This window comes from Bubalus bubalis, chromosome 4 (genome assembly GCF_019923935.1).
Source record: "Bubalus bubalis isolate 160015118507 breed Murrah chromosome 4, NDDB_SH_1, whole genome shotgun sequence".
Classification (NCBI taxonomy): Eukaryota; Metazoa; Chordata; class Mammalia; order Artiodactyla; family Bovidae; genus Bubalus; species Bubalus bubalis.
This window is the reverse complement of record NC_059160.1, coordinates 35006693-35026291: the sequence shown is the minus strand read 5'-3', so window position 1 is coordinate 35026291 and position 19599 is coordinate 35006693. Positions and strand designations below refer to the sequence as shown.

Sequence of the window (19599 nt, the reverse complement as noted above, 5' to 3'; positions counted from 1 at the left end):
TAAGAAATTAAGTTAATAAAATTAGATTGAGTTAGAAATTCAATTACTGTACCTTAATAGGTTATAGGGCACTTCCTTACCCTGATAAGCATTATCTGTGTTTTAAATAAACAAAAAACTGCCAGATTTTAAATAAACAAAAAACTGCCAGAGAAGCAAAATACTGACATTAACAAATATTGACCAGGATAATGATTATGGGAGTGTAAATTGGAATAATTACTCTGGAAAATTCAATTTCAAATACACATACCCACTAGTTTTACCTCTAGGTGTATACACTAGAGAAACTCCTGTGTGGACACCACGATACATACACTTAAAGGTTTATAGCAGCACTATGCATGATAGTGACAAACTAGAAACCATCCAATGTCAATCAGTAGAAGAATGGATAAATAATGAGTTACTATTCAGCAATGAAAATACACAGCTGCGGCTATATCCCGCCTTGAATGAATCTTTCAATGTACAATTTGTATCTAAAGAAGTAAATCACACTAGAGGATAAATATTGTATTATTCTACTTACAGAAAATATCTAGAGTAATCAAGCTCATAAATACAGAAAGTAGGATGGTGATCAATAGGGGCTGGGTTGTAGGCAGAGCTGGGAGTTAATGTTTTAAGGATACAGAGTTTAGTTTGGGATGATGAAAAAGTTCTGGAGGTGAATGGTGGTGAGCATTGTACAACAATGTGAATGTACTTAATGCCACTGACCTGCACACTAAAAAATGGTTAAAATAGTAATTTTTTGTTATGTATACTTAATGACAGTAAGTTAATAAATTGCAGTTGTATTCAAAAAATAGAATTTGATTTATGTAAAATTCAAAAGTAAGAAAACTATATTGTTTAGGAATACTTTTAAGAAAAACGAGAACATCATCACCAAAATTAGTGATTAGTGTAGAAGTAATTTTTTTGGCAAGTCAATATAATTTTTGGCATCTGTTGTGGAAATACTTTGAAAAATTGCATTATATAGCTGTAACCTGTTTCATTTGCCTTTTAATATAAACTAGATTTTTCATTTTCTGTATCTATAAAAATTAAAATAGAATCTGTCTGAATCCTTATTTTCTTCATCAATAGCTAACATTAATCCTTATCTAGTAAAATTTTACTGTTTATGTGCTAATATTTACTTACAAAAATTTGTAATATAAAATGTTGCTTTATTCAATTGTATACCAAAATAATTAAAAAATTAACACAATCCAGAGCAAAATTTATATTGCTTAGAAAGTTAGAGTCAAGGAAATTGAAAGTTTCATACATATTTTTATAATATTTCCATATCCTATTTATGATAGGAAAATCAGCAAAAGTTTTTCAAGTGTATTACATTAGGGTAAGATTCTGTGGGGTGAGTGGAATGGAAATATGAAATCAAAGAAAAAAGGATTAGAAAACTTTTATTTTAAAAAAAAGCTTATTCATATTTTTAAATGAAATTGGCCATTAAATCACTATATTATGTAGATCCATTGGGTATATTTTAAAATGATGAATATAATATTTAAAAGAGTGATGTTACAGTTTTATTTTACATATTTAAACTTGTGGTTAAAAGTTTTCAGTGTCAGCTTAAAAATGTGTGAAGGGGTACATAGCTTTTCAAAATTCTTTAAGGGATATGAACAAATAATTTTGAAAGTTACTGATCAACTACATCTGAGGAGGAGAAGCCAGAAAAGAAGTCTAAGAAGAGGGGAAGGAAGCAAAATCAGTATCAACCTGATGGCCTAATGAAGAAAATATTTCAAGATGGAGAAAGAAAACTTTGTCAAATGATAATGACAAAACGAGGACTGAAAATTGGCCATTGTCATTGGAAACATGACTATCTTAAGCTTCCATGACAAGAGAGGCTTAAATGGTACAATAGAAATGAAAGCCTGATTGGAATGGAGCATGCAGAAAATGGGGACGTAGAAGCAGTGGGCAACTCCCTTTAGGCAGTCTAATATAAAAGGTAACAGCATTGGAGCAAAAGAGTGGGAAGTAAAAGGGAGGGAGAAATCTGTGAATAACTAGAGGTGTTAACTGGGGCTTCCCTGGTGGCTCAGCTGGTAAAGAATCCACCTGCAATGTGGGAGACCTGGGTTTGATCCCTGTGTTGGGAAGGTGCCCTGGAGAAGGGAAAGGCTACCCACTCCAATATGCTGGCCTGGAGAATTCCATGGATTGTATAGTTCATGGGGTTGCGAAGAGGCAGATAAGACTGAGAGGTGTTAATTACAGGAGCCAAATCTTAAATAGATAGTAAGGGATAGGATCCAGTGTAAAAGTGGGAGATTCAGCTTTCAGGAGCAAGAGGTACATGCAATCCATCCACGGATAACAGGAAGGAAAGCAAAGATAGAGGTAGGTTCAAAGATTTGGTGTGTATTCTTAAAGTTGGGCTTCCCAGGTGGCTCAGATGGTAAAGAATCTACCTGCAATGTAGGAAACCCAGATTCAATCTCTGGGTTGGAACTATCCACTGGAGAAGGGCACTCCAGTATTCTTGCCTGGAGAATTCCATGAACAGAGGAGACTGGTGGGCCACTGTCCATGGGGTAGCAAAGAGTCGGACACAACTGAGCAACTAACATTCTTACACTCTTAAAGTTTCTAGTGATGTTAAGAGGTAAGGTCAACACTTGAGAGTAGGAAAGAGAAGATGATTTTGGAAGTTTGAAGAGTGAGGAGAATGAAATCATTTCAGTTCAGTTCAGTCGCTAAGTCGTGTCCTACTCTTTGTGACCCCATGAATCGCAGCACGCCAGGCCTCCCTGTCCATCACCAACTCCCGGAGTTCACCCAAACTCATGTCCATCGAGTCGGTGATGCCATCCAGCCATCTCATCCTCTGTCACCCCCTCCTCCTCCTGCCCTCAGTCCTTCCCAGCATCAGAGTCTTTTCCAATGAGTCAACTCTTCCATGAGGTATACTGGATGGTGCTTAGAGCCTGTTTAAAATTTGTACTCACAAATTTGAGCTCATGTATTTTTCTCTGGTAAGGTTCAGCTGCCCCTATGACGAGCACAGAATAAATGAAGAGTTGAGTTTAACTAGAACTAGGAATTTGCCAGCTGAACTTCTCAGAGGGAGAGGAACATAGGGGAGGTGGAGATATATGTTAGTGATAATGGTGATGAACTGTGAAATCTAACTGGGGTAAGAAATGACAGTATGGGAAGAGGGGATTGATGAATGGTGGAAAAGTGACAGGGCTAGTGGACTGGAGATTCCGATGGTGCATTCTGCAGTAGGTGAGCCAAAAAGAGAAGATGGTCATCTAGGAGTCTGTATATCCCAAGGATTAGCCACACAATTGATTTCTAAATTTAGACTGTGCTCTTCTCTTTCTATACTCTCCTGTAAGGAAAATGGCGGGGAGGGTGTCATCACCAAGGTAGTTCTCAAATCTGTATTCTGTAATCCTAATCTCTTTTCTGCACCTCAGTTCTTCAATGTCATGCTTGAAAGCCTTGCCTGGATGCTCCACCAGCATTTTATACTAATTGTATATAAATTTCTCTAAGCAGTTCCTCTTTCTAATTTGCATCTTCTGGACTACTGTTCTTCCTTTCTGACTTTTCTCTGATTCCTTTCCTCTTCTTGCCTCAAGCTCTAATCATTATCAAATAAGTTAGCTTGTGCAATATTTATTGGATCCATCCTCCATCTGCATTTCCAGTATCATGACTTTGTAAGTTGTTAATAGTCACCAAAATGATGGTATCTTTATAATTATTCCCCCCCTAATACCAGGTTAGTTTTCAAGATAATAGCCACAGATCTTCTCAAAAACTTCTCGGGGGTTTCCAATTCTTTTAGAATAATGTCCAATGTCCATGGCTTAGGCTCTGGCCTTCTTTTCCATCCTGGAGTCCATTGTTTCCTCTTCTTGGGGTCTTTTCCCAGGGCCATTCCAGTCCTCTCCCAACTTATGCCTGCATAGCTTATGCCTGCATAGCTTATGCCTGCATTTCCGTTCCTGGGGGTATCTTCCCTTCATATCTAAGTATTAAAATCCTCGGGGCACAGACTTACAAGCTAGCTGTTCTATACAAATTTTACTTGACCCCAGCTTTTGGAAATAATTTCTCCTTACTCCAGACTTGCAAAATAACTCTTCATATCTGTTAGTCATAAAAAAATTAATTTTTATAGACATGTGGCAGTGTTAAATATATTTTTACATATATTTTATTCTCATTCTTACAAAAATGAAGTGAGATTTTATTTAACACCACTTAAAAGATGTGAAACCTGGGAATGATAGAATTAAATGGTATATACTTGTCAATGTCAATTTTGCCTTTGAATAATTTATATGCTAATTTTCCTACTGTTTCTGTATTTTGTCCTTACGACCAGGAGTCAAGGCTTTGCACTTAATAGGCAGTCTTATTTGAATAAACAGAGGACTAGATTCATGGAAGTAAAAGTGCTTTTAAGTAGTTTGTGTACATGTTAATAACCTTTTTAAAAGTTGTGACCTTTATTAAGTCTGGCAGTAAGAAAAAGAAAATCACCAAAGCTGACCGGTTGAAGCAGATACTAGAGGAAGAAGAGAAACGACAAAAAGAGGAAGGTATAAGACACACAGTGGTAACTATTTTCATATGCAGGTAATGCTAACAATAGGTTGGCATTTCTGTCATCCAGACAACACTTTTTAAAGACAATTTTCAAAATTTTTAATTTTTTGAATTTAATGTTTTATAATGGGCTTCCCTGGTAGCTCAGTGGTAAAGTATCCTCCTGCAATGCAGAAGACACAGTTTCAATCCCTGGGTCAGCAAGATCCCCCGGAGAAGGAAATGGCATCCCACTCCAGTATTCTTGCCTGGGAAATCTCATGAACAGAGGAGCCTGGTGGGCTACAGTCCATGGAGTCACAAAAGAGTCAGACACAACTTAGCAACTAAACAACAGTGTTTTATAGTAGCTGTTTATTTTTAAAGCTTACCCACCAATCACTGTCAGATATATCTTGAAGGAGAGTTGCCAGATAAAATACAGGATGCCCAGTTAAATTTGAATTTCAGATAACAGTGGATAATTTGGGATAATTTATCCATGCAATATTTAGGATATACTTGAACCAAAAAAAAAAAGTCCATTATTTATCTGAAATTCAAATTCATCTGAGCATCCTATATTTTTATTTGCTAAATATGGCAATCCTATCTTAAAGTGTTTATATCATTAATTAGTGATTAAATTGAGAGCTTTGGTGCTGATTGTGCAGTAAGAATTCTTAAACTCAAATTAAATATGGGAAATATATACTAGCAAGAAACACACAGAGCAGCCTAAGTTCTTACAGTGTAATAATATCTATTTGTCAAGTTTAAAGAGGATTTTCATTTGTTAAAGAATTTCAGGAAATTAATTATAGAAATTAATAAAAATTTGGTTATTTAAAATACCGAAAAGTGACTTTAAAAATCTGAATAGTTCAGATAGTTGTATCTTTTAACATGAAGAACATCCGTTGATTCATACTGGGTTTTAAATGTCTGTCCTTCCCAGGTGGCTCAGTGGTAAGTAATCTGCTTACCAATGCAGGAGAGGCAGGTTTGAGATCCCCTGGAGGGAGAAATGGCAACCCACTCCAGTATTTTTGCCTGGAAAATCCCATGGACAGAGGAGCCTGGTGGGGTTACAGTCCATGAGATCGCAAAGAGTCAGACATGACTTAGCAACTGAGCACCACCAGTACATTAGTTTCCAAGTTGATTTTTTATTAATAATCATATAAATCGTTTAGGTGACTTATGATAAGAATACAGTATCAGGACCTACTGCTTGGGGAATGTTTTATTATTTTGGGTTAAACTCATATTCTTTAACGTATATTTCATGTTTTATTTTTTAACAGTGAAAGCAAGAGAAAATTTAGGTAGTGACTTCTGATGGTGTGGATTGCACGAGATTATGGAAATTTGAAGATTTTACCTCTTTTTAATTACCCATGATAGATCTGTCACTTTTCATTTATTAAAATCATTATTATATTGCTTTAAACTTTTTGGAGAAGAGAAATTTAATTGTGGGCCAGAAATTTTGAGAGTCGTGTTGTTTTTTTGAAATCTGGCAGTTTTATTTCTGCCACATGATAAAGGTTGTGACTTATATCTTGTATTCTACCACCACTATATCTTAAATATTTGAAGTCGCTTTAAGCGCTTAAAAACAGACTAAAAAATTTTCTTGCTGTTGTTCTTTAGAGGAAGCACGTGTGAAATATGAAAAAGAAGAAATGGAAAGACTTGAAATACAACGAATTGAGAATGAAAAATTGCAAAAACTTGAAGCAAAAGTAAGTAAACATTAATGATATTATTACTGAAGACAAACTATGTGGCTACCAGATCTATTTTGGAGAAGGAAATGCAGCCCACTCCAGTATTTTTGCCTGGGAGATCCCATGGACAGAGTAGCTTGGTGGGCTACAGTCCATTGGGTCGCAAAAAGTCAGACATGACTTAGAAACTAAAACAACAGCAATCAGATCTATTGGCCATTTAATATCATCCTCTTCCATAGATACCCATAATATTTAGGCCTGTATGAACTGATTTAACTCATTTGATCCTACCATAAAGTTATGATGGGTAAATTATTACCCACATTTCACAGATGAGGAAATTGGGGAATATGGACAGATTAAGCAGCTAATAAATTTCATAGCCAAGACTTAGAAGTAGTCTTTCTTCAGAGTTCATGCTTATAACCATTAAGTTATTATTCTCAATCTATCTTATAGATAATTAAATAGGAACCAAAAAATGTTCAAATTCTACCTCTCCTTTTAAAATTTCACTTCTCTATTTCACCAGATTTCTTCATTATTGAATCAGTAGTTCTGAGACCTTTTAATTTCAGGACAAAGCCTCATTGCTATTAAGAAGTGAAGATCGCCAAGAAGTTTTCATTTAGATGGTTTATATGTATCAATATTTATCATATTAGAAATTAAAACAAATTTCAAGATATTTATTGTATTAATAGAGATTAGACATTGTTAAATGTAAACATGAATTAAAAAGTAAACACATTAAACATACTTAAAGAAAAAAGCAATTGCAGTATTTATTGAGTTATAAAATTATATTAGTTTCAAGTGTATGACATAATGATTCAATAGTTGTATGTATTGTGAAATGATCCCACAATAAGTCTAGTTAACATCTGTTACCACATAAATGTATATTTAAATTAGGGAAATGAGTGGCATTGTTTATGTCTCTTAAAGCTCTTTAATGTCTGACTTCACAAAAGACAACTGGATCTCATATGTATGCTGAGTCACTTCAGTCATGTCTGACTCTGTGAACCTATGGACTGCAGCCTGCCAGACTCCTCTGTCCATGAGATTTCTCTAGGCAAGAATACTGGAGTGGGTTGCCATGCCTTCCTCCAAGAGATATTCCCAACCCAGGGATCTAACCTGAATCCCTTAGGTCTAACCTACATGGGCAGGCAGGTTCTTTACCACTAGTGCCACCTGGTAAGCCCTCCTGGATCTCCTCCCTACTTCATTATTCCATCTGTTACAGTGTGTGTTGTTTCAATTGAAGTAAATATAAAGAAAGAAAATTTGGCCTCATATAGATAGTTGGAAAAAGGAGAAATATTGTAACAGCCTTTCAGATGATTGTGGATTCTTGCCTTGATACTACACTGAAACTCAATAGGTGGTAGCATCTTAATGTGGAATCTGAAACCAAATAAATGAACTTTATGTTCTCTGTTACATTAAAATGTTGGTCTGTTTTTATACTCAGAATAAATCTTGTATTGACACATGATTTTGCAACATCATGACCTGATAGCTTGGGAAAAAATGGTTCACTGAATTATTTGCTTCCAAATGTTGATGTATTCTTATAGTTCATTATCAAAAAGATCACATGCATTAGTGTCAACTCCAGCCAAACAGGAAAAGGTTTTAAGGATCGGGAAACTGTCAGGCTCCCTAGTAGTGGATACAGGTTTTCTAAAATTCAAATTTTTATTTGAAAGCTTGAATTTTATCAAGGGCAGCAGTGTTTCCTGAAAGTGACATGGTCAGTTCATTCGTTTCTGACAGAAGGTCTGCCAAAGTACTCAAACAGTTGGACAGATGTTTATTTCTCAAGATAGCATTGTTCTTTGATATGCAGCAAAAGTGCTCTATGCATTCTTCCTATCTTACCACACAGAATATCAAAGGACATATACTTAAGTTTTTACATTTAATACAATTAATAATTTTTACTTCGTCATCAGGTCATTCTTATGTGAACCTGGCTACTTATACCCCTCTCCCCTGAAGAATATGACCACTAATAAAGCTTGTGCCTTGATTTGTACAAAGGCGCCAGCAATTTTACACAATCTTGCAAATGTGTACCCTGCAAAAAGAGCAAATAAAGTCATAATATTGTCATTAAAATAGATTTGACCTCACTGATCCCAAAAGAATTTGGAGGATCCACCTGCAGGCTGCATATCACACTATATACACCACTGTTTCAGATGAAACTTTTTAGAAATATCAGTTACATTTAAACTAATTGTAGTATTCATCTTGAAATTAAATATTTGTCCAGTAAATTTTAGATGCTACTTACAAAATACAAAGCTGAAATTAAAAAAAAGATCAATGTATCTATGCCCATGAAACAGGATCTAGAAAGGAGAAATGAAGAGCTTGAAGAACTTTATTTGTTAGAAGCATGTTTTCCTGAAGCAGAGAAATTGAAACGCGATAATAGATTCCTTTCCCAGGTAAGACTGATTTTATTTTTTTAGCTAACACTTTTATACCATAAGAGGGAGTTATAATCCAATATCCATCTTAGTAACAGGAAACTTTAAATGTGTCTATAAAAAATTTAATCTGACAAATCTCTCTCATTTGCTTGTAGCAAATTAAATTCATATAGCTTTTTAGAAATCTGTTTGTCAATAAGATCCTTGACATTTTTATATCCTTTGACTCTGACTCTTTAATTTTGGGGAATTTATATTAAGGAAATTATCCTAAATTAAAATATAAAATGTTTGACCCTGAGGCAATCGAGTGTTGTTCAAAACAGTGCAGCTTTGGAAACAATATCAGTGGTTAAAAAGGAAAAACTGTAATCACATGGCAAAGATTATAGTATAACTTAAAGCAAAAAAATTGTAATCCCAATATGATTGGGCTTCTCTGGGGGTTCAGACAGTAAAGAATCTGCCTGCAATGTGGGAGACCCAGGTTCAATCCCTGGGTCAGAAAGATCCCTTGGAAAAGGAAATGGCAACCCACTCCAGTATTTTTGCCTGAAGAATTCCACAGACAGAGGAGCCTGGTGAGCTTCAGTCCATGGGGTCACAAAGAGGTGTACACGACTGAACAAGTCACACACACACACATGTGCACATACACACACACACGCAATACGATTACAAATGTAGAGTTTGCATAGACTACACAATGAATGGAATGACATATGAAAATGACATGGCGATTAATAATTAGTAATAATTTGAGAAATATAAATTAACCCAAATGTTAAACTTGTGTAAAGACAGGAGCTATATGATTAGTGAGGAAAGCAAAACAAAATTATCTCATAAACACTGTTTTAAAAGTAAAATGTGACAATAGATAAAATTTCTATTTATTTGAATTATTGACGCTTATAAGTTATATTGATGAAGAGATATTTGGGTATTTTAGAGACATCTTCAATGAACTAAAATCGTAATATGTTTTTTGCCTGAATTGGAAAACTAGGTTATAAGAGTTCATACCTTGAAAAAGAAGTGATTCAATCTTTGGTTGAGTTTTCATCAGTGAGAACTTGCAAGCATTTTTGTTCCACAGTGGAAACACTACATTGAATGTGATGGGAGTCCTGATCCTTCAATAGCCCAAGAAATTAATACTTTTATTACCTTATGGAAAGAGGAAACCAATGAGACTTTAGAGGAAGTGATTGAGAAGAGCAAACTAGTGCTAAATGTAAGTATTTAAGCATTATTCTGTGATTTAAATTATGTAAATTATAAATAGTCTGGTATTGATTCCAAAAATAGAAATAAACTATTGTATTTGCCAGTTAGTAAAGCTACTTCTTTCTTGGTTAGGAAGAAAAATATTTGCTCGTCTTTTTATTTTATTTTTTATTTTTACCACTCCTAAAAACCTCTCACCACCTTAGGTAAGATCAGCCTAACAAATCTGAAACATTAACTGTGAAATGTGAAAGTGAAAGTGATGTCGCTCAGTCGTGTCCGACTCTTTGCGACCCCACGGACTATAGCCTACCACCCTCCTCCATCCATGGGATTTTCCAGGCAAGAGTACTGGAGTGGGTTGCCATTTCCTTCTCTAGGGGATTTTCCCGACCCAGGGATCGAACCCAGGTCTCCCGCATTGCAGGCAGATGCTTTACCATCTGAGCTACCAGGGAAGTCCAAAACTGTAACATTAACTGTAAGTGTATCCAATTCCAGAAAAAAATCAAGTTGCATACATTTATGTAGATAACAAGTATAAAAGTGTATGATTTTATCTTCAGCCAGAATTATCCACTTTTCAGTGATTCATTACACATATTTTTTTAATGTTAACTATAAGCCAAGCACCTCTTTTAAGCACTATAAGTACAAAGATGAATAGGAATATCCTACTTTCTATTTCTACAAATAGGATGGATAGGTTAACCTGAGGTACTACCACTTACCATGCACTTAAAAATGCCAGGAAAAAAAGTTGTGACATTTAAATCCATTGCCTAGCTCAAAGGAAAGTAAAGGAAAAATCTTGGAGTCCATAAGACAATTCAGAAAAGTGGACAAGTGTCAAAGTCAGTGGCTTCCTAGAAAGTGTCTATTTGTTAATCTTTCGTGGCTTAGTATTGGTTTAAAGGAGCATCAGGAGGCAAGCCTAAAGTACAACAAGGTAGCAAGTAATATCAGAGACCCTTTTATGGCTGGGAGCCTCAGAAAGGTAATGTGGATAATAGATGAAAACCTACACTGCGAAGAGTAATGATATGCACTTGATTGGCTCATATTTAGCTTGATGAAGGCAAAACAATAATGTCTCTACCAAGAATTCTTAATAATGAGTGAGTCAGTAGTTAGATTGGAAGAATTTATCAGAATACAGCACAGTGAAGAGATGAAAAATTATCAAAGAGTAGTTAACAGACATGTATGATGGAACAAAAAGGACTAAAAGTATATTGACAAGCAGTATCAGAAGGAGAAGTAGAATAAGGAAGAGACAATATTCATTAGGCTGACAATTTCCCAGAATCCTCAGAAACCCAACAGATCCCACATTAGAATAAACAGAAAGGAATCCACACTTATATACACCAATGTAACAATGGAAACTTTGGCTACCTGATACGAAGAGCTGACTCATTGGAAAAGACCCCGATGCTAGGAAAGATTAAAGGCAAAAGGAGAAGAGGATGGCAGAGGATGAAATGGTTAGGTAGTTTCACGGACTCAATGGACACGCACTTGAGCAAACTCTGGGAGATAGTGAAGGACTGAGGAGCTTGGCATGCTGCAGTCCATGGAGTCGCAAAGAGTTGAACATGACTTAGCAACTGAACAGCAACAGAAAGAATTCACTCCTCTGGGTCCTTTTATTCTCTAATGCTTTTTGTTTCATTTCCTTACCATGTTACAGTTCTTGTCACTGTGGTTTACTTCTCCATGTGCCTGTACAGTGGAATAACTCCAGACTGTTAAGGTCATAATATGTTTGCTTAATTTAATCCGGAAAACAAGCTTATGAGATTCATTATACACATGAAGAAACAGATAATGACTTGCTTATGGTCCCCTATGAGACCTTAGATGAGCCTCACTCTGACTTTCCAAAGATTCCAAAGGGCCTCCCATGAGGGGTTTGGCTGCTAATAGAGTCCTCACAGAGTGTTCTTTCATATCCTCTCTCCCAGTGAGGCTGCCATGACGTGATGCTGGTCCAGGAATCTGCTGCTCTTTAAATAGCAGAGACCGCAGGAAGCAGTACTAGAGTTCACCAGTGATGAGCTGGATACGACATCTTCCTGTTATGAATGTGGGGTATAGAAGCAGAAATAATAAATAGTAGGGAAGATGAGAAAAGAATAAGTAAAACAAAACAGGAGACAGACAAGGAGAGTAATCAATAACAGCAGGAAACCAAAGCAAGGAGTCATAAGATGAACAGAAAGAACTGGATAGCAGTAATCCCATGGTAGGGCTTCCCAAGTGGCTCAGTGGTCAAGAATCCACCTGCCAATGCAGGAGACTCAAGAGATGTGGGTTTGATCCCTGGGTCAGGAAGATGCCCTGGAGTAGGAAATGGCAACCCACTCCAGTATTCTTGCCTGGAGAATTCCATGGACAGAGGGGCCTGATGGGCTACAGTCCACGGGGTCGCAAAGAGTAGGATGCAATTGAGCACTATCCCACAGTAAACATCAAGTTCCAAATTATCAAATTTATTTGTATGGCAAATTCTTATGTAACCCTTACTATGGCAGACATTCTCAGCCTGGTTTAGGTTACTCATGTTGCTGCTGTGAAGTAACTCCAATAACCCTGTGAGGTAGGCACCATCATCCCCATTTTTCAAATGAAGAAAGCGAGACTCAGATGTTAAATAACTCGTCCCAGATCATGCCACTGTAAGAGGGTGAGGATGAAGCCCAGGTTTCTGGCTTGAGCCCACGCTACCCAGCACGACTATGCTCTCTCTCTTACTTTAGAAATTTTCTACATATTATCTATGTCAGTGTTCAAAATTAAATTCTACTCTTTTATTCTTTATGTGCTGTACTGCTTTTCAGCTGAGTTTACTGAGTCATTGCTTTCATGCTTCACAGCACATCAAAAGGTCATTCTGACCAGAGTAAAAAATCCTATTCCATTACATGTGATTATTTCCTAAAATAAAGCTGGTGCTGTCTTCTGTAGGAAAAAAAATTAAATTCTGCTACTTATTTGTTGTTCCTTGATCATACTGTGCCTTAATTTTTCCCATCACTGAGTGTCTCTCCACTTGCTTATATGATTTCTGAGAAGTTGGATATAACTCTTTGTTCTTCTAAAGGTAAGGTGTTTTTTCCCTTGGGCTGCTTTCAGGAATTTTTCTTTATTTTTGATTTTCCATCCTTTGAAAATGATATGCATAAATAGGTTTCTGGGGTATTTATCTTACTTGGTATTCTCTGAGATTTCCTCAGTCTGTGGTTTGGTGTCTGACATTAGTTTGAGGGAAATTCTCAGCCATTTTTATTTTAAATATTTCTTCTGTTTCTTTCCTTCTTTTCCTCCTGGTTTTTCCATTATGTGTGTGCCATATTTATTTTAAGTTGTTCCAAAGTCCTTGGTTATTCTGTTCTGGCTTTTTTCAGTCTTTGTTCTCTTTGCTTTTTGGTTTTCGAGGATTCTCTTGATAAATACTTTCAGAGATACCTTCCTCAGCTATGTCCAGTTGAGGAATAAACCAATCAAAGGTATTCTTTGTTTCTGTTGAAATGACCTCTAGCATTTCTTTTTGGTTCTTTCTTGGGATTTCCATCTTTCAGTTTTACATCACCCATCTAATTCTTGCATGCTGTCTACTTTATCCATTAGAACCCATAACACATTAATCACAGGTGTTTTAAATTCCTGTTCTGATCATCATATCCTACCATGTCTGTCTGGTTCTACCATGTATGGTTCTGATGCTTGCTTTTTCTTTTCAGTTTGTGTTTTTTGCCTTTTGGTATACCTTGTAATTTTTTCTTGATAGCCAGATATGATGTACTGGGTAAAAAGAACTGTTGTAAATAAGCTGCAGCCATGAAATTAAAAGATGCTTACTCCTTGGAAGAAAAGTTATGACCAACCTAGATAGTATATTGAAAAGCAGAGACATTACTTTGCCAACAAAGGTCCGTCTAGTCAAGGCTATGGTTTTTCCAGCGGTCATGTATGGATGTGAGAGTTGGACTGTGAAGAAAGCTGAGTGCCAAAGAATTGATGCTTTTGAACTGTGGTGTTGGAGAAGACTCTTGAGAGTCCCTTGGACTGCAAGGAGATCCAGTCAGTCCATTCTAAAGGAGATCAGCCCTGGGTGTTCTTTGGAAGGAATGATGCTAAAGCTGAAATGCCAGTACTTTGGCCACCTCGTGCAAAGAGTTGACTCATTGGAAAAGACTCTGATGCTGGGAGGGATTGGGGGCAGAAGGAGAAGGGGATGACAGAGGATGAGATGGCTGGATGGCATCACCGACTCAATGGACATGAGTCTGAATGAACTCCGGGAGTTGGTGATGGACAGGGAGGCCTGGCGTGCTGCGATTCATGGGGTCGTAAAGAGTCGGACACGACTGAGTGACTGAACTGAACTGAATGTGGTGGTGAGGTGGGAAGAAAGAGTTCTGTAGTCTTGTGATTAGGTCACAGTCTTTAAGTAATCCTATGTCTCTGGACAATGAATCTGCACGTGTTTTTAACTTTTCCTGTTAAAAGTTGGGTGAGAGGGAATGACCAAAGCCAATTGGATTTGGATTTTTCCTTTCTCCTGGGTGAGGTAGGCTCTGAAAAATCAGAGCAGAAATAAAGAAAAAAAATGGAGAAGAATCAAATCAATAAAATTAGAAATCAAAATGGAGAAATGACAACACAGAAATACAAAATATCATAAGAGACTACTATGAACAATTATATGCCAATAAAATGGACAACTTGGAAGAAATGGACAAATTCTTAGAAAAGCATAACCTTCCAAAACTGAACCAGGAAGAAATAGAAAATCTTAACAGACCCATCACAAGCACGGAAATTGAAACTGTAATCAGAAATCTTCGAGCAAACAAAAGCCCAGGTCCAGACGGCTTCACAGCTGAATTCTACCAAAAATTTAGAGAAGAGTTGACACCTATCCTACTCAAACTCTTCCAGAAAATTGCAGAGGAAGATAAACTTCCAAACTCATTCTATGAGGCCACCATCATTCTAATACCAAAACCTGACAAAGATGCCACAATAAAAGAAAACTACAGGCCAATATCACTGATGAACATAGATGCAAAAATCCTTAACAAAATTCTAGGAAACAGAATCCAACAACACATTAAAAAGATCATACACCATGACCAAGTGGGCTTTATCCCAGGGATGCAAGGATTCTTCAATATCCGCAAATCAATCAATGTAATATACCACATTAACAAATTGAAAAATAAAAACCATATTATTATCTTAATAGATGCAGAGAAAGCCTTTGACAAACACTCATTTATGATCAAAACTCTCCAGAAAGCAAGCATGGAAGGAATATACCTCAACATGATAAAAGCCATATATAACAAACCCACAACGAACATTATCCTCAATGGCAAAAACTTGAAAGCATTTCCTCTAAAATCAGGAATAATACAAGGGTGCCCAGTCTCGTCACTAGTATTCAACATAGTTTTGGAAATCCTAGCCACAGCAATCAGAGAAGAAAAAGAAATAAAAGAAATCCAGATTGGAAAAGAAGAAGTAAAACTCTGTTTGCAAATGACATAATCCTCTATATAAAAAACTGTAAAGATACCACCAGAAAATTACTGGAGCTAATCAATGACTATAGTAAAGTTGCAGGATATGAAATTGATACACAGAAATCCCTTGCATTCCTATACACTAATAATGAGAAAACAAAAATTAAGGAAACAATCCCATTCACCATTGCAACAAAAAAGAATAAAATACTTAGAAATAAATTTACCTAAAGAAACAAAAGACCTATATATAGAAAGCTATAAAACACAGATGAAAGAAATCAAAGATGACACAAATACATGCAGAAATGTACCATGTTTATGGATTGGAAGAATCAATATAGTGAAAATGAGTGTACTACCCAAAGCAATCTATAGATTCAGCGCAATCCCTATCAAGCTACCAATGGTATTTTTCACAGAACCAAAACAAGTAGTTTCAAAATTCATATGGAAACACAAAAAACCTCAAACAACCAAAGCAATCTTGAGAAAGAAGAATGAAACTGGAGGAATCAACCTGCCTGACTTCAGACTATACTACAAAGCTACAGTCATCAAGACAGTATGATACTGGCACAAAGACAGAAATATAGATCAGTGGGACAAAATAGAAAGCCCAGAGATAAATCCACGCCCCTTTGGACACCTTATCTTTGACAAAGGGGGCAAAAATATACAATGGAGAAAAGACAATTTGTCTTTTCAAATAACAAGTGGTGCTGGGAAAACTGGTCAACCACCTGTAAAAGAATGAAACTAGAACACTTTCTAACACCCTACACAAAAGTAAACTCAAAGTGGATTAAAGGTCTAAATGTAAGACCAGAAACCATAAAACTCTTAGAGGAAAACATAGGCAGAACACTCTGACATAAATCACAGCAAGATCCTCTATGATCTACCTCCCAGAGGAATGGAAATAAAAACAAAAATAAACAAATGAAACCTAATTAAACCTAAAAGCTTTTGCACAACAAAGTAAACCAAAAGCAAGGTGAAAAGGCAGCCTTCGGAATGAGAGAAAATAATAGCAAATGAAGCAACTGACAAAGAATGAATCTCCAAAATATATAAGCAACTCATGCAGCTCAATACCAGAAAAATAAATGACCCAATCAAAAAATGCGCCAAAGAACAAAACAGACATTTCTCCAAAGAAGACATACAGATGTTTAACAAACACTTGAAAAGATGCTCAATATCACTCATTATCAGAGAAATGAAAATCAAAACCACAATGAGGTACCATCTCACGGTGGTCAGAATGGCTGCCATCAAAAAGTCTACAAACGATAAATGCTGGAGAGGGTGTGGAGAAAAGGGAATCCTCTTACACTGTTGGTGGAAATGCAAACTAGTATAGCCACTATGGAGAACAGTGTGGAGATTCCTTAAAAAACTGGAAATAGAACTGCCATATGACCCAGCAATCCCACTGCTGGCATATACACCAAGGAAACCAGAATTGAAAGAGAGACATGTACCCCAGTTTTATTGCAGCACTGTTTACAATAGCTAGGACATGGAAGCAACCTAGATATCCATTAGCAGATGAATGGATAAGGAAGTTGTGGTACATATACGCAATGGAATATTACTCAGCTATAAAAAAGAACGCATTTGAGTCAGTTCTAATGAGGTGGATGAAACTGGAGCCTGTTATACAGAGTGAAGTAGGCCAGAAAGAGAAACATCAATACAATATATTAATGCATATATGTGGAATTTAGAAAGATTAACAATGACCCTATATGGAAGACAGCAAAAGAGATACAGAAGTAAAGAACAGACTCTTGAACTCGTGGGAGAAGGCAAGAGTGGGACAATATGAGAGAACAGCATTGAAACATGTATATTACCATATATAAAATAGATGACCAGTGTAAATTCAAAGCATGAAGCAGGGCACCCAAAGCTGGTGCTCTGGGACAACCCAGAGGGATGGGCTGGGGAGGGAGGTGAGAGGGGGTTTCAGGATGGTGGGACACATGTACATCCATGGCTGACTCATGTCAATATATGGCAAAAACCACCATAATATTGTAAAGTAATTAGCCTCCAATTAAATTAAATTAATAGAAAAAAAATTCCAGCAGGTCAAGCTTGCTCTTAATTTTCCCTGAGATCAAGCTTTGTTAAGAAGAACAAAGTACTCTTGTGTATTTCAAAATGCTTCCTCTCCCCCTCCTCCTGCTTTATTTTTTTTTAATTTTATTTTATTTTTAAACTTTACAAAATTGTGTTAGTTTTGCCAAATATCAAAATGAATCTGCCACAGGTATACATGTGTTCCCCATCCTGAACCCTCCTCCCTCCTCCCTCCTCCCTCCCCATACCATCCCTCTGGGTCGTCCCAGTGCACTAGCCCCAAGCATCCAGTATCATGCATTGAACCTGGACTGGCAACTAATTTCATACATGATATTTTACATGTTTCAATGCCATTCTCCCAATCTTCCCACCCTCTCCCTCTCCCACAGAGTCCATAAGACTGTTCTATACATCAGTGTCTCTTTTGCTGTCTCGTACACAGGGTTATTGTTACCATCTTTCTAAATTCCATATATATTTGTTAATATACTGTATTGGTGTTTTTCTTTGTTGGTTTTTTAGTTTGTTTAGCCTTTCATTTGATAGGATGGAGTGGCGTCTTCTAAGCTCCTCTGGTGAAACTAGATTGCTTCAGTTTCCTCATCTACAAAATAGGCACAATAAACAGTATCTACAGAAAAAGCAAGAGAGTTCCAGAAAAACATCTATTTCTGCTTTATTGACTATGCCAAAGCCTTGACTCTGTGGATCACAATAAACTGTGGAAAATTCTGAAAGAGATGGGAATACCAGACCACCTGACCTGCCTCTTGAGAAATGCATATGCAGGTCAGGAAGCAACAGTTAGAACTGGACATGGAACAACAGACTGGTTCCAAATAGGAAAAGGAGTATTTCAAGGCTGTATATTGTCACCCTGCTTATTTAACTTATATGCAGTGTACATCATGAGAAATGCTGGACTGGAAGAAACACAAGCTGGAATCAAGATTGCCAGAAGATATATCTATAACCTCAAATATGCAGATCACACTACCCTTATGGCAGAAAGCAAAGAGGAACTAAAAAGCCTCTTGATGAAAGTGAAAGTGGAGAGTGAAAAAGTTGGCTTAAAGCTCAACATTCAGAAAAGGAAGATCATGGCATCCGGTCCCATCAGTTCATGAGAAATAGATGGGGAAACAGTGGAAACAGTGTCAGACTTTATTTTTCTGGGCTCCAAAATCACTGCAGATGGTGACTACAGCCATGAAATTAAAAGACGCTTACTCCTTGGAAGGAAAGTTATGAACAACCTAGATAGCATATTGAAAAGCAGAGACATTACTTTGCTAACAAAGGTCCGTCTAGTCAAGGCTATGGTTTTTCCTGTGGTCATGTATGGATGTGAGAGTTGGACTGTGAAGAAGGCTGAGCGCTGAAGAATTGATGCTTTTGAACTGTGGTGTTGGAGAAGACTCTTGAGAGTCTCTTGGACTGCAAGGAGATCCAACCAGTCCATTCTGAAGGAGATCAGCCCTGGGATTTCTTTGGAGAGAATGATGCTGAAGCTGAAACTCCAGTACTTTGGCCACCTCATGCGAAGAGTTGACTCATTGGAAAAGACTCTGATGCTGGGAGGGATTGGGGGCAGGAGGAGAAGAGGACGACAGAGGATGAGATGGCTGGATGGCATCACTGACTCGATGGACGTGAGTTTAGGTGAACTCCGGGAGTTGGTGATGGACAGGGAGGCCTGGCGTGCTGCGATTCATGGTGTCGCAAAGAGTCAGACATGACTGAGCGACTGAACTGAACTAACTGACCCATAGACTTATGATAAGAATTAAATGGATTAAAACATATAAAGCATTTGGAACACAGGTCTTGGAACATAGTAAGTATTCAGTAGATATTAGTGATTCTCCTCTTCCATTTCTGCTCACTCTTCTCATTGTTAACATATTGTTACTGTTTCTACTGCTCCACAGTCTTGGGTAATAAGCCTCCTCTATCAGCTTGCTGAGGACAGATCGT

General features: G+C 36.9%; 1 protein-coding gene across 6 annotated transcripts in view; it reads left to right on the top strand.

The window, feature by feature from the left end:
- Positions 1–19599, top strand: part of DNAI7 (dynein axonemal intermediate chain 7) — an 88253-nt gene that overhangs the window by 14998 nt on the left and 53656 nt on the right. For 4 of the 6 annotated variants that reach the window (XM_006064283.4, XM_044941257.2, XM_044941256.2 and 1 more), the window contains 4 exons: positions 4508–4592; positions 6235–6326; positions 8678–8779; positions 9864–10001. In XM_006064283.4, the coding sequence (XP_006064345.3) occupies positions 4508–4592; positions 6235–6326; positions 8678–8779; positions 9864–10001 (417 nt within the window). Of the gene's footprint in view, positions 1–4507; positions 4630–6234; positions 6327–8677; positions 8780–9863; positions 10002–19599 lie in introns of those variants that run through there. The other 2 variants (XM_006064285.4, XM_044941255.2) reach the window with 2 other exon arrangements.